This window comes from Orycteropus afer, unplaced genomic scaffold (assembly GCF_000298275.1).
Source record: "Orycteropus afer afer isolate SDZICR_OR568_19922 unplaced genomic scaffold, OryAfe1.0 scaffold00157, whole genome shotgun sequence".
Classification (NCBI taxonomy): Eukaryota; Metazoa; Chordata; class Mammalia; order Tubulidentata; family Orycteropodidae; genus Orycteropus; species Orycteropus afer.
This window is the reverse complement of record NW_006921744.1, coordinates 6546909-6569465: the sequence shown is the minus strand read 5'-3', so window position 1 is coordinate 6569465 and position 22557 is coordinate 6546909. Positions and strand designations below refer to the sequence as shown.

At 40.0% G+C, this 22557-nt stretch overlaps 1 protein-coding gene across 1 annotated transcript in view; it reads left to right on the top strand.

Moving 5' to 3' along the window:
• Positions 1-13217, top strand: part of LRCH1 (leucine rich repeats and calponin homology domain containing 1) — a 343960-nt gene extending 330743 nt beyond the window's left edge. The window contains exon 20 of the mRNA XM_042781726.1: positions 13107-13217. Within this exon, the coding sequence (XP_042637660.1) occupies positions 13107-13217 (111 nt within the window). The remainder of the gene's footprint in view (positions 1-13106) is intronic.
• The last annotated feature ends 9340 nt before the right edge of the window (positions 13218-22557 follow it).

Genomic DNA, 22557 nt, shown 5'->3' with positions numbered 1-22557 from the left:
TTAGGCTTACTACACACAAAACTTCTGTAAGCTATCTATGATATTTTAGATTACACAAAAAAAAAAAACTTGGTAAACATATTGACTTGAAATAATTAAAATTTTATTTAAGTAAATTAAATATATTCTAATGTCTACACACACTTAAGGCTAGATATGGTCAACTCTTAGGCTTACTACACACAAAACTTCTGTAAGCTAGCAAACATTGAAATTTAACCATTGTCTTCTAGGTGCAAGATTCTGTTTTACTGCCATGATCTGCCTACCTTACTGTTTGTGTCCATCGTGTTTGAGGAAACTGAGCAACTCTTTAATAGTAATCTCAGCCATACACTCGTGTGTTGACTCTGAGAGAATCATTAACCTGTGGAGGCTGTGGGTTTTGCTCAACATTATGGGCATTACCCTATACGCTTGCCTCTCGGGCTTCTGAGTGAATTAGCTCTTTTTTCCAATGCCTTTTGCTAATTACTGATGTACAGCAAATATATGTTGAAATTTTGGCTCTTTAAATTTCCTTCCTTTTTTAATAGTTTCCAGTCTATGTTAATTTTAAGTGAGAAATACAGTGTAACTGCTAAGTCCCTGTCTTTAAAACTGACATTTGAAAAACCTGAAGTCAGAAGGTCCCAATTTCCTTAGCAATTTCAGGCCTGGTTTGCATCATAGCGTACTGTAAGGGCGGGAACTTAACTGCCACTGGTTGTGTGATGGGGCTAGAATCAGGGAGTAAGACACAGGTGGCCACAGGAACCCACACTGCACACGTTATGGTGGTTCCAATTTTTACATGGCAGACACCTTCGATCCATTACTTTTTCTTTGTTGCTGTCAACTGCTGCCAGCTATGGCGACCCCATGCAGACTGTTGTGATCTGTTGCGGTCCATAGGGTTTTCATTGGCTAATTTTCAGAAGTACATCTCCAGGTCTTTCTTCCTAGTCTGTCTTAGTCTGGAAACCCCATTGAAACCTGTTCAACATCATAGCAATACACAGGCCTCCCTTGACAGACAGGTGGTGGTTGTGCATGAAGTGCACCCAGAAACAAACCCAGGTCTCCCGTGTAGAAGGCGAGGATTCTCCCTCTGACCTACTACTGCTTCCTTTTCCTTTAGAGCTAGTGACTTAGTTTAAACATATACTGTGCCATGTACTGTGACTCTTTGTTGTTGTTGTTGTAATATGCCGTCGAGTTGGACCCGACTCATCGCGACCCCTCCTTGGGTTTCTGAGGCAGTATCACTACAGAAGTAGATTGCCCCATCTTCCTTCCGAGGAGTGGCTGGTGGGTTTGAACCGCCAGCCTTCTGGTCAGTAGTCAAGTGCCTTAGGCACTATGCGACCAGAGCTCCTCTAGGATCTACTAACTAATCCAAACTGAACCCAGAATCTTTAGAATCATGAAACCATTTCCTCACTATTAATGATATATGAAAATGTCAAAGACATCTGATTCTAGTTCTTTGATGGTGTTGCTTGGGAGCAGATCAGACCTTTTCCATAGACTTCTGGGAAATGTTTTGAAATACTGAGAGAGAGTGGTGTGCTTTTAACATGGAAATAATTGCTTTTGTGAAATTCATATTCCAGTTTGTGAATGCCTACTTTCTTCTCTTGCTTCGCCTTTGCTTTGTTCAGCTTTCACTGGTTAAGTGCATAGAGTGCCATTAAAAATTCTTACTGCAACAGAAAACTTCTTTTCTTAGATACTTCTCCATTTGCTAATCCTTGCCCAGCTGTCCCCCATTGATTTTTCTCTCAGTGAAATCCCATCTATGTGCAGCTATTTTCATTCTTGGGAAAACTCTGATGGTGGAAGCTTGAGAGTTCTAAATCCATTAACATAAGATGCAAGAGCCCTGTCTTTATCTACACCATAAAATCCAACACCCATTTCTGATCAAAACTCTCAGCAAAATAGGAGTAGAAGGGACATTCCTCAACATAATAAAAGGCATTTATGCAAAACCAACAGCCAATATTACCCTCAATGGAGAGAGACTGAAACCATTCCTCTTGAGAACAGGAACTAGACAAGGATGCCCGCTATCACCACTTCTATTCAACATTGTACTGGAAGTCCTAGCCAGGGCCATAAGGCAAGAAAGGGAAATCAAAGGCATCCATATTGGTAAGGAAGAAGTCAAACTATCCCTATTTGCTGATGATATGATCCTATACCTAGAAAACCCAAGAGATTCAATCCAAAAACTACTGGAACTAATTGAGGGATTTAGCAATGTCGCAGGATATAAGATCAACATCCAAAAATCAGTTGGATTCCTCTACACCTGTCTTTATCTGAATAGATGCAACATGACTTACACTACCTTAAAAAAAATTTTGTTTTAAGAGTATCTGTATTTTCATAAATTAAAATAAAATTGGAATGTTTTTAATCTTATTGAACCCACTGATAATATAATATTCTTACACACCTGAGGGCATCAAGCTAACTTCAGAGGATACCGAGCAAAACAAAATCTCTATCTTAGAATCACTTTTCAGTTTCTCTGTAATTTGCATACACTTAGTAATGAGACTAAATCAAAGGGCAATATTGTAGCAAGGCATTTTATAAAATATATATTATGTATATTTTAAATGCTTTGCTGAATTTGGTGATGGAAATGCATTTATTATATCATGAATATTTTCAGTCTTTGTCTAATTTGGAAATAAAACCACATTTTTCTTTTGTGTTGACATTCCATTTCAGTTATAATCACCGTTAACTTTATCATTTCTGGTTCAGGAGTTCAGTAGATCAGAAAAACTGCTTCCTGACAGCAATAGGCAACCAGAGGTCAAGTCAAAAGACTGAGCACTTTGTTTTGTGTTTAGCTGATAAGATGGATCCGCTATACGTTAGGTCTCCTTGTACAGTGACTTCCCAGCAGATAAAACATGAACGTTTGTTCCACCCTCCATACCTGTCTTAGCAGTCAAGACATTTCCATTCTAAACCTATGTGGGACATACTTTCATTCTAACTGCATATCCTAGAAGCTACCTCTAAATTTTTTTATATATATAGTTGAAAAATGTGACAGTTAATGTGCCTTTTGCCACATGTAGAGACATCTTTAGAATAAGACCTTCCTCAAAATTTATCAACAGTCCCTAAAATGAAGATAAATTAGGTAGATATGTTAACTTTCAGAGAGAAACACTTGCTATTCAGTCTTCAAAGGCCATGGTAACAGATGTGTTAAGAGAATGGTGAGGAGGGGTGGCAATTACACTTTAAAGTTTTTATTTTTTCCTTTAGTGAAGTTAAGTCCTAAGTCTCTCAGATGAAGAGCTCTGTTCTAATGCCATTGACAACTACTTGAATTTTAAAATGATTTAAATGGCAGGATGGCATATACATTGCACAAAATGCTACTCCCTGTTCAGTAGTGCAGTTATGAATTAAGAATTTCTTTGTCTTGTTTTCAAAACATTATGTACTTTCCTTACATAATGCAGTGAAAATCTTTGATGGTGAAATGAGGTTTATCTGGTTGAAATGAGGAGTTAGTCCTGCCATTTTCTAGTAATCAAAAGTAATGTGCTTCTTTCCAGCTGTTCTTCTATGTGTTTTCAATTGTGTTTAATTTTTATGCACTGTCTCTTTCTATTCTAATGGCTGCCCTTGGAATAGGCTGACCTCTGCTCTCCGTATGACATCCTGCAGTTGGATTTTCGTCACATTCGAAAGACTGTTGACACTCTGCTGGCACTTGGGGAGAAAGCCCCACAACCAACTTCCGTCCTCCACTCCAGGGACCTTAGAGACTTTTGTCTTGTCCCCCTTCTCTTTGTAGTGCTGCTTTATCTTACTTACTGCTGGAATGCTCTGTCCGCCTAATGTCTTCTGCATGTGCTTCCCAACACTGCTTGTCCCCGGTCATTACAGGGTCCTTCCCCCTTGGAAGCCTTTGCCTTGCAAACAGCTATTCCTGCCATCTCCTCTGTCATCTCTCGAATTTGAAGCTGAATGGTTACAAATTAGATTTTCCAGAAGCACAAACTTGAGAGAATGCAGTTTGCATTTAACTAATTTCTCTCACTTGACTTTGAAAAGCAACAAAAGCAAAGGGTACACACCCCTCATGCTTCCTCATGCACATGGTGCCAGCAGCAGTGCTTTGGGGCTCCTCTTCTCTCTCCCGGTGCTTCTGGGGTAGGGCAAAAAGAGGGCTCTGGGACAGGAGCATATGGGGGGCTTTCCTTGGGGTCAATATTTACCTTAAGTCCTAATTCAGGAATGGGAAACAGTGCTGTTGAGGGGCTGTTTTGCAGAGAAGACAGAGACTAGAATCCTTGCCCAATTTGGCCTATAAAAATATTTGAGAAGACCGCTATTGACCATAATAAGTACCACCTGGGGAATGACTGCTTTCTTGGGAATTCAGTTGTATTCCTCCCACTCTTCTTCTTAACAGGAGTTGTAAATGGCACCAGGAGGGTTGCTGCCAACTTCTACCCAGAGCAAAGCCACTTTGCCCTGAGGCCTGAGCAAAGCTGTGCAGAGGCTCTCTGGGGAAGGAAGTGTCCCTGGCTGTTGCAGCTTGCCATGGAAGCCTTGCTTGCACATGAATTTCCATATACTTTACTTCTTGCTCCTTCTTAGCTCTACCCTGAGACTCTTAGAAAATCATTTTCCAGGGGATTTTTAAGTAATACAGTGAATAGTGTTGGTTTTTTTTTTGTTTGTTTGTTTTTGTTTTTTGTATCACATAATAATTGAAGGTCCAGAAAGTGATTGATGTCACCATGTTCATTTTCAAATAAAGACATGAGTCATGGAACGTACCTGGTCCTGTTGGGCTTACTAGGACAGGAGCCATTAATAAGATTGCACTTAATTTAGAAGAATGCAGTTTGTCTAATTACTTGAAATTTTCATTTAGCCTCTGACTGCCAATGACATTAACTAGTAAAATGCTTTTATATGTAAGTAAGCTTACGCAAAAATGCAACCATTTCCTTGGAGTCAGGTCTGACTCATAGTGACCCCTCCTTGGTTTCCAAGATGGTATCACTACGGAAGTACGTTGCCCCACCTTCCTTGCAAGGAGTGGCTGCTGGGTTTGAACAGCCAGCCTTCTGGTTAGCAGTCAAATGCCTTAGGCATTATGCCACCAGAGCTCCCTAAGTAAGCTTAGAGGATTATTATATGTTAAGTGTATCTGCTTTTGGAGCAATATGATCAGATTGTACTTAAAAGGGAAAAACATTGGAATCTTAGTTAGGCTAAGATATTCCTGGATTCTAGGATGTCTCTCAACTATGAGGTCAGGCCCATCTCCCCAGTGCTTCAGCTTAAATCCTTTTCACCAAATGTCATTTCTGTGTCAGGTTGGGGAGGTGATAGCATTAACTTCTTCAAGATAAATTTCTAGTTTACCATCCAGGAAGGTAATGTTATTTTTCAGAACATTTCCATGAGTCCAGGGCACTTGAGAGTATGGAAAGCCCCACATAGTTAGGCTCTCTTCCCAAAGATTCCTGGTTGCTCAGTCGGATCAGTCTCTCTCACAGGAAACATTTTTTACATGATGACATCTTGAGTTAAGTGAGCATTTTCCTCCTGACTTTGTGTTGATTGGTGAAATACAGGGTATCTGGAAGTTCTCTAACCTCAATTGTGTATAAATAATCCACGGATGTACTGAATTGAATTGCCCTTGGTGCTATCTTGTACTCTTAAATCTGTAACACAATAAAATCCCTTTGAACAATGTCTGAAAAGCACCCTGATCCATAAGTTGCTTAATAAAAACATTAATTTGGGTGATTATTCCAAGAATTTTTTTGGCCTATCGATGTATTTATTCATGTGGACCCAGAATAACTGTCAGCGTTTCCTGCTGGTTGGTTATATTCAGTTCTGTGGTGCATTAAGGCTTCCGTTAATCGTCACCACTGTTGTTTTGAGTTTTTTCTTGTTTGGAAGGCAAAAGGGAAGAACAGAGGTTACTTACTGAGTGGCCACCTGAAAAAAAGTCCTATTAATAAAACTGATTAGAACAATCATGTAAAATTAGATTCATTTGTTCAGTGTTGACTTGACATTGTTCTGTAGCTACTTTCATATCTTAACTCCAGTATCTGGAATATGCTTTGGACACAGTTTCATATAATTAATTTACCTACATCCTAATGTCCTCCTCCTCTTGGGATTTGTTGGATGGTATTTTTTCACTAAGTAGTATGGTAACTAGCTGAACACAACTAATTTGGAACTTTAGGCAAAACTTTAAATGAACTGTCCTGCCCAGGGTCAGGGTATTAATTTCTATTTAGAATATTAAGCCCTTCCACAGTTCTTCTCCAAAGTGGCCATGCACTAATTTACGCTAATGCAATGCCTGCCATTGCATCTTCACTGGGGCTATCTGGCCAACCTAGTGGTAGGCTGAGAAGCGTTCAGGGGTTTAGTTGTGGTTCATACGCGGCTGCTAAATCTATCCTCAGATAAGAAAGACCACTTTTCATTACTTCTTTCTAATACCTGGTAAAAATTGCCAAGCATTTATTTACATTTTCTTTTTAAAATATTCCTTTGCCTTTTCTTTCCTTAGTTTCTCCAACTGGTGAGCAGCTCTGCATTCAGTGTCAGGATTTGCAAAATCTGTGGCAACAATTAACTAAGAAACTAGTTACCACTGAGTCCATTTCAACTCATGGTGTGTGTCAGAGTAAAACTGTGCTCCATGAGATTTTCAATGGCTGATTTTTCAGAAGTAGATCACAAACCTTTCTTCCAAGGCACCTTTGGGTGAACTCAAACCTCCATTAGCAGCTGACTGCATTAACCTTCTGTGCCACCCTGGGGTTCCAACTAATGAATGGAATGGGGATGGTGGGGAGGAACCCCAAGGGACCCAATAGTAAGACCACTGAATAGGAATTTCAGCAATGTGAGCAGATGATTAAAGGCACTTAATATACTAATGCCGTTTATGTGAGTTTGAAATTAAATTTAGTGTATGGTGTCTTGAGTTCTCTCTAAAATCCATGCCAGTCTATAGATGAGTCATAAGGGCAAAGGGTGTGTGTGTCCTATATATAGGGTGGAAGTACTGGAAGGTGGATCAGAATCCCAGGAGGCTGGAAGTGGTTTGAGATTAGCTGAAAAATCTTTCAATATGAATTTATTTCAGGAAATTAGTTTTCAACCAGGCTTCAGATTTTGAAATTAGTTTTTGATAAACAATTAGGTATACAGAATGTGCATTTTTCTGTTTCTTAAAACTATCATGGTCCAGACTCTCTGGCTTGTCAATGTGATTTTATTCCCCAGATATTTAATGTTCAAAGCCTTATGGTCCAAAATCAAACCATACTCACTGCTGTCAAGTTGATTCAACTCATAACGACCCCTCTTTGGGTTTCCAAGGTAGTATCACTACAGAAGTAGAATGTCCAGTTTTCCTTCTGAGAAGTGGTTGGTGGGTTTGAACCACCAGCTTTCTGGTTAGCAGTCAAGTGCCTTAGACACTATGCCACCAGGCCCTGGGATAAAATAGTGGCCATGATAGTCTTATCCTCAGAAAGCGTACAGTCTTAGCCAAGGGTCCGCTAACTTTTTCTGTAAAGGGCCATATAGTAAATATTTTAGGCTTTGTGGACCATATAGTCTCTGTCGCAACTACTCAGCTCTGCCTTTGTAGCATGAAAAGAGCCGTAGATAATACATACATGAAGTAGTGTAGCTATTTTCCAATAAAACTTTATTTACAAAAGCAAGCTGTAGGCTGGACGACCTGCAGGCTGTACTTTGAGGACTCCTAATCTAGTGGATCCTTAGAATAAAGAAGAAATCAGTGTGAATTCCTATAGTGAGTTAGGGATGGGATTTTGTAAAACATTGAAAAAGAGTCCATGTAGGCTTCCTAGAGGAGCTCTGGTAGCGTAGTGCCTAAGGCACTTGACTGCTAACCAGAAGTCTGGTGGTTCAAACTCACCAGCCACTCCTCAGAAGGAAGGTTGGGGAATCTACTTCTGTAGAGATACCACCTCGGAAACCCAAGGAAGGGTCACTATGAGTCGGGTCCAACTCAACAGCACATAACAACAGCCTTCCTAGAAAAGTCAAGGTTTATACTGAGCCCTAAAAGATGTGTAGGAATTCCATACTTGTGGCTTCCAGACAAACAAAAGAGAGGCATATGAGGTAAACATTTACACTAGGTGGACACACTCCTTGAAGAGAACAATTATGGGAGAATAGAAGGGGTGTGTATGCACAGGGACATAGCTCAGGGGGAAGGGTGCATGGAGGGAAGGACAAAGGGAAGAGATAACTATGGAGAAGAAGTGGGAGGGAAGCTGTTGCATTGTGGGAAATTGTAGTCAATGTCATGAGACAAAGTGTATGTGAACAGCTGTATGGAAAGTGAATTTGCTCTGTAAATTTTCATCCAAATCACACACACACACACACACACAGAAAAATGTGTAGGAATAGCCAGGCAAAGGAGGAGAATGGGTAGAGAGGTTGAGTGAAGAAGTAGAGAGTGTATGGAGAATGAAAGTGGCATGTATGAATGGAGATTGAATGGCTGGCATGTAGAGAATTCGGTGAGGAGGCCAAGAAATCTCCATAACCTTGTAAGATGTTTGATGTGGTCTGTATTTGACATTGGGAGACACTGACCCCCAGAGTGTTGACATGGTAAAGCTAGACCTTAAAGCTCTTTTATACTAAAGCAGTGCTCAGACATTTCTGTTAAATGGCTTGATTTAACCATCGAGTCAGCTTGACTCATAGCAACCCCTCCTTGGGTTTCTGAGGCGGTATCTCTACAGAAGTAGATTGTTTGGTTTTCCTTCTGAGGAGTGGCTGGTGGATTTGAACTGCCAGCCTTCTGGATAGCAGTCAGATGCCTTAGGCACTACACCACCAGAGCTCCTGATTTAGTGCCAGAACTTTGTATTCTATAACCAGGCTGAACAAGTTGAAATATGCTGCCTTAAATGACTTCACTTTAGCATAATACCTTGCCTGGAGGAGACCCTGAGTGATGGAAACCATTGAGCTCTTGGCTGCTAACTGAAAGGATGAAGGTTCAAGTTCACTTAGAGCTTCCTGGAAAGAAAGGCCTGGTGATCTACTTCCAAAATATCAGCCATTGAAAACCATATGGGGCACAGTTCTGCTCTGACACACATATTGGAGTCAACAGCAACTTTTATTTAGTTAGTTTCAGATGCCTCAGAAGTAGGTGTGTGGCTGTTTGGGAGCATCAGAAACTATAGAATGAGGAAACCCACAAGTGAGGGCAGTGCAGCCTGTTCCCATGAGGTGTTTTCTGTCAGGACAACATGTTATGAAAAAAGAGGTCAAATGAGCTGAGGAACAAAGCTAATGCCTTTCATTGAGTTGAGGATTGGGGTCTTTGATACTACCTCACATTGAAATTGATCAGCACTTCCTAGATGGCACCTTAAGGACCAGTGGGCCTCTTTCTGTAACAGACTGAACACAGTCCTTCACTGATTGAGGAATTGGACAGCAGTGTGGTGTTAAGGGAAGAGCCTAGGCTCTAAGATGAGACACAAGTGGTGTCACATCCTGGTTCCATTACTTAACCAGCTGTGTGGCATTAGTGGATAAACTCTACATCTCAGTTTTCTCATTTGTAAATAGAGATTTTAGCATGTCCTTCACAGGGTTGTCTTGAGGAAATAACCAATGCAAACTCCTAGCATTGGGGCCAGGCAAATTGTAGAGGCTCAATAGGCCTTCAAGGTTAATGTTTTGTCTTCATGGCTTGCCAGAGAACAGGGGTGGTGAGGCGATGTGAGTAAACCTAATAGATTCCACTACTGGAAAAGCAGCACAAAACTTTTCAGAGGGATCAGAGTATTATTTTCCTGCAGGATGCCATCCTCTGCTCTGATCTTTAAAAAGAAGCTCATACGTATACTAGAACAGTCTGCTGTTATATTCTCAAAGAGAACCACTAGGATCCTATTATAATGCACTTTAAGTTCATTAAAGTCAGTGTAAATGTATCTGTGGGTGGTGCAAAGGGTTAACACACTGAGCTGCTGATCAGAAAGTAGGGAGGTCTGAGTCCACTCACAGGCGCCTCACAAGAAAGGCTGGTGGTCTGCTTCCAAAAACTCCGCTGTCAGAAGTCCTGTGGAGAACAGTTCCATTCTGACACACAAAGGGTCACCGTGAGTTGGAGCTCACTCAATGACAACTGATGGTTTTTTATGTCTGCTGTAAGTCCATCAGGTTGCTATGCGTTGGAACCAACTTGACAGCATCTAACAATAACAACATAAGTCCATTATGTACAAGTCACCTTCTGGAATGGCCACCTGTCCTGGCTGGTCCTTGAAAGGCCCTTCTCTTGGCTGCCATTCCTTGTCCAGTTATAACTCTGTAGCAATTTCATCCCCATCCCTATGTCTAAGCTCACTTCAGGTACCTCCTTCTCTCTGGGATATATATGTCAGGATGAGTGTAATGGCAAATGGCCCTCTGGCCTCTCTTCACCACCCCTCCTCATTTATAGCAGGCTCCCCTTGCTCATCCTTTCCACCACCCCTCAAGTTGTGATCCCTCTCAGAATCTTTATCCTAGTTCTGTGGTAAAATAACCAGAACTACCCTGTTGGGGTTCCTGTTGTCTTATGCTAGTCCTTTTGTCGTTAGCTGCCACCAAGCTGTTCCTCCCTCCCCAACTCATGATGAGCCCTATACAATGCAACAAAATGCTGCCCAGTCCTATGCCATCCACATGACTGACTGGGATTCAGACCCTTGTGATGTGCAGGGTTTTCATTGGCTGATGTTTGGAAGCAGATTGCAGGCCTGTTCAGCATCATAGCAAGCCTTCACTGACAATTGGGTAGTGGCTGCACAAGAGGTACACTGGCCAGGAATTGAACCCGAGTCTCCACATGGAAGGCAAGCATTCCACCACTGAACCAACTATTCTCTGTAGTTAGTCCTTTTACCAAAAGAACAAACGAAACCCCCTGCCACTGAGACAGTTCCAACTCACAGCAAACATATAGGGCAGAGTAGAACTGCCCCATAGGGTTTCCAAGGTTGTAAATCTTTACAGAAGCAAATTGCTTCATCTTTCTCCAGCAGAGTGTGGCTGGTGGGTTCTAACTGCTGACCTTTTGATTAGCAGATGAATGCTTTAACCACTGCACTACTAGAACCCTTCTAGTCTTTTTAGTTATCTCCAAAGCCATCAGGTCACCTCTGGACTTTTTCAGGAAGTTAGAAAAGAGAAAGGCAGAAAGAATGTCTTCTCCTTAGTCCTCATTTCTGGCTTTGAAGGAAGAAGAGAGAATATTGGATTCTGTACCTAGTTTAGCAGTGAGGAGACCAGGAAGGTCAGAAATGCTTCTTGGAAAAAAGCAGTCTAGAAAAGAGGGTGACTGTGAAGCTGACTCAGTTTGTGAAATGTCAGAGAGACATGTTAGCAGGAAGCTGAGGCCTCGGTAACTTCCCATTCCTGTCTCTCGCGAGCCCCAGCCGTTCCCCTCCCATGACCTCTAGGGTGGGATATCAACCCTGCAGGCCATTGGAGCTACCATTCACAAATGGGAGTATCTAAGGGGACACCATGAGTCATAATCAACTCCACAGCAACTGGTTGGGCTTTTTTAAGGTTGGTAGTCAGAGTTGAAGGAGCCCTGATAGTGCGTTTTAAGTGATTGACTTTTAACCAGAAGGTCAGCAGTTCAAACTCACCATCCACTTTATGAGAGAAAGTTGGGGCAGTCTGTTTCAATAAAGATTACAGCCTTAGAAACCCAGTGAGGCAGTTCTACTCTGTCCTGTGGTCAGCATGAGTCAGAATCGGCTCTACAGCAGTGAACTGGTTTGGGTTTTTTATTGTTCTTTTGTTTATTCAGAGTCGGAGATACTCTGAATTTACCTTTACCACAAGTTAGGTAAGGGGGAGGGAAGGAAGAGCAAGACAGTGAGAGAGTGCAGGACACAGTAACATTTTGAGCTATGGGAGATGTCATGGAGCAGCCTTCGAAACCTTTATCCATGGTAATTTATGGAAATTTATGGAGAGTGCTGCACTGAGGCATCAGGGAGATCTGGGTCCTCAGCCAAGAGTACCATGAAAGGAAGCAATCTGGTGCAACTCCCTCTGTTTGGTTTAATGTTAAATGTTGATTCCACTTTCCTTGGGCTTCATATGAATCCCATTTAAATGCTCCTTAAAATGTGGTCTCTGCTGTGTTGCACATATCACCATCAGCTGAACAAGCGAGGGAATTTGCTGTGGAGGCATTTCCTAGCCCAGGGGACACACTCTGGAAGGAGATTGCCTTGTCAGACTTGCACCAAAGGAGAAAGATATAAAATTATTCCATCATGTTATCTTGCAAGTTATTTTGTTTGGGATGAAAGGTTCTACATCCAAGAAGTTACCCTGATAATTTTTCTTGAGTAGTACATGCTGGACATTTCAAAGTGTAAAAAATAGAGCTTGAGAAAGTAACAGGACATTTGTGTCTTTGACAGTTTTGTGAAGAAGTCTTAAAAGAGGGTATTGAAGGTAGTAGTTAAATTCTACTTTTTTACAAAGCTGTTGATAAACCATGAAGAGTCTGCACGCAGACCTCTATTTCTGAGGTCAGTGGAAATGAAGTGAATTAATTAGTGATTTATGGTCAGGATGTCTGTCTGCAGTCTGTATAACTGATTATTTGAGTTCCTTTAAAATGTGTCAGATGCTGTTTGCAATGTTGCTTTATGACAACAGGAGTTAATATATTCTTGTGTGGTTTCTGACTGACTCTATACAGCTCAGTTAATTAGTGTAAAGGTTTCATAAGTGTGTGGGTCTGTTGCACATTTCAGGATGGTGAGGTGCCCATCTAGAACAACACTCACTTGTGAAAAAGCTTTATTTCCTCTGAAAACATGAAAATAGTCTTTGCATAGGGTTAAAAGAGGAAAGCCAGGGAGGGAGCACACTCTAAGATGAAAAAACCCGTAGGCATATTACTAATAGGACAGTGTTTGCTGACCTTATCTCCCATCAGTTATGTAGCAAGATTTTTGGATTTGAATCCAATCCTCCAAAAATTGATTTTGTATCTTTCTTTCTTGTAGGAGAAACTGTGTCTACCCCATCACATCCTTGAAGAGAAAGGCCTGGTAAAAGTGGGGATTACTGTGCAAGCATTACTAGATGTAACCGTGACGAAGGCTCTGTTCACATGAAACCAGCACCTCTCCTGCAATCAGTGCAGACTTCCATTGGAGATAACGAACTCTGCTCTCAGAACCTATTCCACCCTCCCTCCCACTCACTGCCTGTCAATTCTTCAACTCCGGTTGCATTGAAAATGCTTTCAGTCCAAGGGAGGACCTAAGGGAGGATTTTTTTCCTTTCAGAACTGACCTCCGATGTTAAGACTCGAAGGTATTTATCTTGAAACCAGCGAGGTAGCTGGTTCAGAAGAACTGAGCACATCAATGCCTTTTTCAACTCCCTTCATCCCTTCCACATTCACCAACTGCCATTACCAAAGCACCAAGCACAACTGTTTTGCCACAAGATGCATGTGTTTCACTAAAGCCAAACTCGTATATTTAGTGGGGGGAGGGGACACCATCAGGTTTTTCACCACTAAATTCTTCAGGACATTTCTTGAGACCATTGCCTTTTAAAAAAACTATTTTTGACATGCAAAATATTTATATAAATATTATTTATTAGTGAGTTGTTATTCATCCTTTGGATGCAAATTGTAAATTAGGAAACTATTTTATTACTGCTTTTTTGTGGTTAAACACTTTATTTTAATATTATAAATATTGAGTTATTTTCTATTCCTCTTAGGGTCTGGTAATCATGTTTTCTGGTGTATATGACTCAAAAAAAATTAAGCAAAAACAAAAAAACGGTGCTTCTGTGACAAGAACTGTTTTCTGGGGAGGCATTATTTACACTTTGGTTTGAGGAACATTGATCTTATTTATATTTCTGCATTCCATCCAGTTTCCTACATTCCAGCAGCCCTGTTGTCCCCCAATATCATGAACTGGCTTAAATCAAGAGAGCACCCCAGAGTTATTTGTAAATAGCTGTGATGAAAGAAGAAAACAAAAACATATTAAACTTGAAGATAAAATGTGAACAATTATTTTTTGGATTCATACTTACTTTGCTATGCACAAAACATTCACGTTTTAACACAAAGAAGTAAGAAGTGTTAGCATCCTGTGTCTTGAAGTATAATTTTGCACTGTTACTTGGATAATTAAAGAAACTCTAGCACCAAAGGTAGATTGTGAGCAAATGGGATAGGCAAGTGGAAATGAGAAAAAGTTTATTGTTTAACCAAAAAGTTTTTTAAGGGAAGCTTTGACTAAGTAAGCACAGCAGACCTGGGTCAGGAAACCAACTCTTTTCACATCTGCCAGTTTTTAAAGAGAAAGTGATTCTGAGAGGTAGAAGTATTCATGTTATTGTAATTTAGTTGGTTTTCAAAGTAGTCTGTAAAATACTGCAAGATTCATGGTCTCCGGTGTGAACCTTCACAAGTGAGTCATCAGTGAGCCTGGTGGGGCAGCTACCAGCACCACAAAAGGGGGCTGAGGAGAAGGTGAAGTAAGTGATGTTTGTGAGGCAGAGTGACCAAGAGAGGGAGCGAGTAAAAGCAGAACATGACCAGAGAAGAACCAGCAATGGAAATTGTTGGTCTGAGAAATTCACATAGGCTTCATATAGCACAACAGCCTAGTTTAGGCAGTTTAGATGCAGATACACTCACGCTACAATTACAGATGCTCCAATAATTAGTCTTTCAAAGTCCTATGAATGCTGACTGAATTTTCTCCTCTGTGAAAAGCCATGACAAGTTTTTCAGCAGAAGCAGCAGCCATGATTTCTAAGACAAGTGTATGGGGAAACACAAAAGACATGAGGAGGGGACAGCCTGCATGGGACCCAGACTAACATCAACCCACACAAAGCCTCCCTCCATTCCAAGGAAGATGGAGGGGTTACTGAAAATAGTCATGTGGATTGGCAGCTAGCAATTATGTCCTCTCAAATGTACTGTGCACTTTAACCTAATGTCTATTTTAATATTTTCCTGTACTGCACAAATACCTGTTCTGTCAAATAGCATAATGATGTAAAGAAGAAAGATTTTGAACAAAGAGCATATACAATTTAAGGAACATTCAAAGATTGGTTATATAAATAGGAATTTAGACTGCTGCACCTTGACGGGCATTCAGAATGCAGGGTCCAGAAATATTTTTTTTTACATTGTATATATGGCAACGTGAAGCTCTGTAATCATTGGAAAGTTTGTTGTTTTTGTTTTTTTTTTCAAAACTTAAAATACTTGTTTTGATAATTTTCAGTATTTTCTTGAAGTGGGCTGTATAATACAGATGGCTTCAGTATTTTGTAAGATGGCCTCTTTTTCTTTTAAATGCAGTCCTTGTATGACTAAAACATCTTCATCCTTGTACACTGTTTATATGTGCAATAAATGTGCATGACAGTACCATAAGAGAACAGAATGTATATAGTGCAGATATCCTTCCTTTTTTTATTTAAAGACATTAAAACCTTGAATTTGTACAAACCATCTTCTGACTGACTTATCCATGTGATACAAAGGTTAACTGTGGTGATACAAAAAAAAAGTCACTACTGAAACAGCAATCATCTAATGTGATAACGTATGTAGACATGATTACATACGTATCTATACACATATATACGTATATGAGGAGAATATACTAATTCCGTAGATGAGGAGCCTTGGTGGCACAGTGCTTAAAGTACTATATAAAGAATAAGTGTTCAAATCCACCAGCCACTCCATGAGATAAAGATGTGGCAGTCAGCTTCTGTAGAGATTAACAGCCTTGGAAACCCTAGGAGGCAGTTCTACTCTGTCCTACAGGGTCACTATGAGTAGGAATCAATTTGATGGCAATGATTTTTTGTTTTCAAGGCTGTGACTTTCCAGAAGCTGATGACCGGGCCTGTGTTCTGAGGTACCTCTGAGTGGATTTGAACCACCAACTTTCCTGCTAGTAGTAGAGTGCTTAACTGTTGTTTATGATACCAAGGGACTGTCCTAACACACTGTACATGTCAGCTGACAGTGAATTAATTTTGACTCATAATGAACCTATATACAATAGAATGAAACACTGATTGATCATACACCATCCTCACAGTCATTGCAATGTTTGAGCCAGTTGTTGCAACCACTATGTCAATCCATCACACTGAGGATCTTCCTGTTTTTCACTGACTCTCTACCAAGTAGCTCTGGTAGCATAGTGCCTAAGGCCCTTGACTGCTAACCAGAAGGCTGGCGGTTCAAACCCACCAGCCACTCCTCAGAGGGAAGGTTGGGCAATTTACTATCCGTAGTGATACTGCCTCGGAAACCCAAGGAGGGGCACTAAGTCGTGTCCGACTCGATGGCACATAACAACAACAACAACTGCTATACCAAGCATGATGTCCTTCTCCAGAGACTGATTTTTCTTGATAACATGCCCAAGGTACATGAAGCAAAATCTTGCCATCCTTGCTCCTGTGGAGCGTTCTGGCTGTGCTTCTTCCAAGACAGATTTGTTCATTCTTCTGGCACTCCATGGTATATTCAGTATTCTTTATGAACACTTATCATTCAAATGAATCAGTTGTTCTTCAATCTTATTCATTGTCCAGCTTTTGTATGTATATGAAGCAATTGAAAATATTTTGGCTTGGGTGAGGTGCACTTTTGTCCTCAAAGTGACATCTTTGCATGACTCAAAATGGCTGCAAACATCCATTAATTTTCAGAGCATGGGATGTACAAAGTATGAATCTAGGAAAATTGGAACTCATCAAAAATGAAATGGAACACATAAAGATTGGTATCTTCAGCATCTGTGAGCTGAAATGGCCTGGTATTGGTCACTTTGAATTGGACAAGGATATGGTCTACTGTGCGGGGAATGGCCAATTGAAGAGGACTGATGGCACATTTATCATCAAAAGAACATTTCAGGCTCTGTCCTGAAGTACAGCACTGCCAAATACAGGGTAATATCCATATACCTACAAGTAACACCAGTTAATACAAATATTACTCATATTTACACACCAGTCACTAGGGCAAAAATGAAGAAATTGAAGATTTTTACCAACATCTGCGGTCTGAAATTGGCCTAACTTGCAATGAAAATGCACTGATAATTACTGGTGTTTGTAATATGAAAGTTGGAAGCAAAGCAGAAAGATTGTTATCTGGAAAATATGGCCTTGGTAACAGAAACCATGCTGGAGACTGCATGATAGAATTTTGCAAGACCAATGACTTGTTCATTACAGATAATCTTTTTCTCATAAAAGAAAACTGTACACATGGACCTCACCAGATGGAATACACAGGAATTAATTTGGTTACATCTGTGAAAAGAGGTGATGGAAAAACTCAGTATTAACAGAACAAGGTCAGGGGCCAATTATGAAATGGATCATCAATTGCTTATATGCAAGTTGAAATGGAAGTTGAAGAATATTCAAACAATTCCACTGAAGCCAAAATACAACCTTGAGTATATCACACCTGAATTTAGAGAACATCTGAAAATTAGATTTGACACATTGAACACTGGTGAATGAAGACCAAGCAAGTTGTGAGGAGACATTAAAGACCATACATAAAGGATACAAGAGGTCATTAAAAAGACAGGAAAGAAAGAAAAGACCAAAATGGATGTCAGCAAAAACTGAAACTTGCTCTTGAATGGAGAGTAGCTAAAGTGTAGAGCTCAATGGAAGATTTCAAAGGAAGGACAGTACGAGAAGATAAAATATTACAATGAAATGTTCAGAGAGCTGGAATTAGAACATTAAAAGGGAGAACATGCTCAGCATTTCTCAAGTTGAAAGAACTGAAGAAAAAACTCAAGCCTCAAGTTGCAATATTGAAGGATTCTGTGTCAAAATATTGAATGACAACAGTAGCATCAAAAGAAGATGGAAGGAATGCACAGAGTCACTGTACCAAAAAGATTTGTTGATGTTCAACCATTTCAGGAGGTAGCATATGATCAAGGTAGTATATGAAAGTAGTCCAAGCTGCACTGAAGGAACTGGCAAAAAACACGACTCCAAGAATTGACATAGTACCAATTGATATGTTCCGACAAACAGATGCAATGCTGGAAGCACAAACTTGTGTATGTCAAGAAATTTGGAAGACAGCTACCTGGCCACCCGACTGGAAGAGATCTATATTTGTACCCATTCGAAAGAAAGGTGATCCAACAGAATATGAAAATTATTGAACAATATCATCAATATCATACACAAGTAAATTTTTATTGAAGATAATTTTAAAAAATGTTTGTAGCAGTCCATCAACAGGGAACTGCTAGAAATTCAATCCAGATTCAGAAGAGGATGCAAGATGAAGGTATCATTGCTGATGTCAGATGGGTCTTGGCTGACAGCAGAAATTACCAGAAAGATGTGTATCTATGTTTTAGTGACTATGCAAAAACATTCAACTGTATGGATCAAAAGAAATTATGAATGACATTTCGACTAATGGGAATTGCAGAACATTTAATTGTGCTTATGCAGAACCTATACATAGACCAGGAGGCAATCATTCAAACAGAACCAGGGAATACTGTGTTGCTGAAAATCAGGAAAGGTATGCATCAGAGTTGTGTCCTTTCACCATACTTTTTCAAACCTGTATGCTGAGCAAATAATCCAGAGAAGCTGGATTATATGAAGAAGAACATAGCATCAGGATTGGAGGAAAACTCATTAATAACCTGCAATATGCAGATGACATAATCTTGTTTGCTAAAAATGAAGAGGACTTCAAACACTGATGAAGACCAAAAACTACACCTTTTGGTATGGATTACATCTCAACATAAAGAAAACAGAAATCCTCACAACTGGATCAATAAGCAACATCATGATAAATGGAGAAAAGATTGACATTGTCAAGGATTTAATTTTCACTTCAATCCACAATCAATGCCAACAGAAGCAGCAGTCAAAAAATCAAACAACATGTTGCATACAACATAAATCAAACAACATAAACATCGCAACAAATTTGAGGATGGTGTAGGACCAGGCAGTGTTTTTTTCTGTTGTACATAGGGTTGCTATTATTTGCAACTGACTCAATGGCACCTGACAACAACACTAGAATTCTTAATGAAAAGAATTTATTTTGACAATGGGTTTTATGTTTTTGTCTGCCTGGAAAACAAAATCTTCAAAGGAAAACCTTTCCAAATAACTTAAGCAAGATATTACATGAAACATGTTTTATTTAGGGAAAATTTATTTTTATTAATTTCAGAATAAGAATTCACTTATATTTTATTTTTCCAAATACCCTGGCCAGCTTGAACATATATGTAAATAAATAGAGATTAATGGATTGTTTCTTAAAAATGAACAACTGAGACCAGAGAAGGTTGTGTAAAGACCCTTCCCAAGTAGGTGGAACCCTTTTTTTTTTTTCTCCTTCTTTCTGATTGTAAACATCTTGTGTGTGTGTGTGTGTGTGTGTGTGTGTGTGTTTGTGATTTGGGTGAAGATTTACAGAGCAAATTCACTTTCCATACAGCAGTTCACATATACTTTGTCTCATGTCATTGACCACAGTTTACCACAATGCAACAGCTCCCCTCCCACTTCCTCCCCATAGTTACCTCTTCCCAGTGTCCATCCATCCATACACTCCTGCCCCCTGAGCTGTCTCCCTGTGCATAAGCAGCACTTCTTTCTCCCATGATTGTTCTCTCCAAAGAGTGTATCTACTTGAGGTAAATGTTTAACTCATATGCCTGTATTTTGTTTGGCTGGAAACCAGAGGTGTGGGTTCAATTCCAGACAGCTAGGGGCCATAGTCTCAGTGGTTCCACCAGGCTCTATCAGACCAGCAAACCTGGTCCCCACCGTTTTTTTTTCCTCCAACTGATTTTGAGTTTTGTAGGTGGAAACCTTAAGACAAAATAAGATTACTAACATAGGCATTAATGATGTCTAAAATAAGAAAAATACTACCAGAGATTGAGTGAATCACTAACATAAAAAACCCATGAATGATTTAAGGATTTTAAAAATAAATGAGAAATGATAAAGTATAGACTATTTGGACTAACTACTTCAATGATATTTATGTTTTGTAATACATAGGCTTACATTTTCAGGAGTTCAGGTAATTTACTAAAATTAACAGGTATTTATTATAATTGATGTTACGTGATAGGGTTAAGGTGCTAGGATTAACATTTGGCTTATATTTAGGTTTAGGGCAAAGCTAGGTTTAGTGTTAGCATTAGGGTAGGGTAGGTTTAAGATACAGGTTTATGGTTGGAATTAGGTCTACAGTTAGGACTAAAACTAGAGTTAGGGCTTGGATTAGGGTTCAACTTACAGTTAGGTTTAGGTGTTGAGGTTAGAGTTTGGGGTAGAATTAGGGTCAGGGTTAGGTATAGCATTACAGTCAGTGTTATGGTTAGGTTTAAGGTTACATCTAGGGTTAAGTTTATGGGTAGAATTAGGGCTAAGGTTAAGACTAGGGTTAGGGTTGGGTGAACTGTGGGGTTATGAGTAAGATTTAAAGGTATAATTATGGCTAGGGCTCAGTATAGGGTAAGGGTTCAGGTTAGGGTTAGTGTTAGGATTAAGGTTAGGGTTTGGATTAGGCTTAATTCTAGGATTAGGGCAGAACTAGTGATAAACTTGGGAGCTCTGGTGGCATAGTGCCTAAGGCATTTGACTGCTAACCAGAAGGCTGGCAGTTCAAACCCACCAGACACTCCTTGGAAGGAAGATTGGGCAATCTACTTCCGTAGTGATACTGCCTCGGAAACCCAAGGAGGGGGTCGCTAGGAGTTGGATTCGACTCAACAGCAGTGAATTTGAGTGATAAACTTAGGGATAGATAAGCGTTATAGTTAGGGTTCTGTTAGGTTCTCCCTAACAGGAGAGGACATAGAATGAGGCATGTCACTCTTGATGTCAGATGGATCTCAGTTGAAAGCAGAGAATACCACAGAGATGCTTACCTATGTTTTATTGACTATATAAAGGCATTTCACTGTGGATTATAACCAATTATGGATATCATTGCAAAGAATGTGAATTCCAGAGCAATTGTGTTCATGAAGAACCTATATGTAGGTCAAGAGGCAGTTGTTTGAACTGTCAGAGTTGTATCTTTTCACTATATTTATTCAAAGTGTATGCTGAGCAAATAATCCTGAGAAGGTGGACTATATGAAGAAGAACATGGCATCAGGATTGGAGGAAGGCTCGTTAACAACCTTCAATATGCAGATGACACAGCCTTGCTTGAACTGCTTACTGATGAAGATCAGAGACTACAGCCTTAAGGATGGATTGCACCTCAACATAAAGAAAACAGAAATCCTCACAACTTTACCAATAAGCAACATCATGATAAATGGAGAAAAGATTGACGTTGTCAAGGATTTTATTTTTACTTGAATCCACAATCAATGCCAACGGAAGCAGCAGTCAAGAAATCAAACAACATGTTGTGCTGGTACAAATCTGCCACAAAAGACCTCTTTGAAGTTTTAAAAAGCAAAGGTGTCACTTTGAAGACTAAGGTGCCCCTGACCCAAACCATGGTATTTTCAATTCCCTCATATGAATGTGAAAGCTGGACAATGAATAAGGAAGACTGAAGAATTGAGACCTCCCAAATACAGTGTTAATGGAGAATAGTGAATATACCATGTATTGCCAGAAGAATGAACAAACCTGTCTTGGAAGAACTACAGTCAGAATGCTCCTTAGAGATGAGGATGGTGAGACTTCATCCCACATACTTTAGATATGTTATCAGGAGGGGCAAGTCCCTGTAGCATGCTTGGTAAAATAGTGGGTCGGCAAAAACGAGGAAACCTCCAATGTGATGGATTGACATAGTGGCTGAATAATGAACTCAAACATAGCAAGGATTGTGAGGATTAACACAGGATGGGGCAGTGTTTCATTCTGTTGTACACAGGGTCAGTACAAGTTGAAATAGATTAGATTGCACCTAACAGCTCTAGCCCTAGATCTAACTCTCACCCTAAATGTAACCCTAACCCTAGCCCTAACTTTAACACCAGCCCTAGCCCTAATCCTAACACTAGCCCTAACACTATCATTAAATCTAATACTAGGCTTACACTATCCCTACCTTTAACCCTAATGCTAACAATAACTGTCACCCAAAACTATCCTAGTCTTAATTCTAATTCTACCTTTAAACCTAACCATTATCCTACCTTAGACTTAACCCTAACCATGACCCTACTGTACTCCTCACCCTAACCCTAGCACTAACCCTAATTCTATGTCAAAATCTAATCCTAACCTTAACCACACACCTAACCCTAAGCATAACCCTAGCCATGTTGTTGTTATGTGCCGTCGAGTCGGCCCCGACTCATAGTGACCCCTCCTTGGGTTTCCGAGGCAGTATCACTACGGAAGTAGGATTGCCCAACCTTCCTTCCGAGGAGTGGCTGG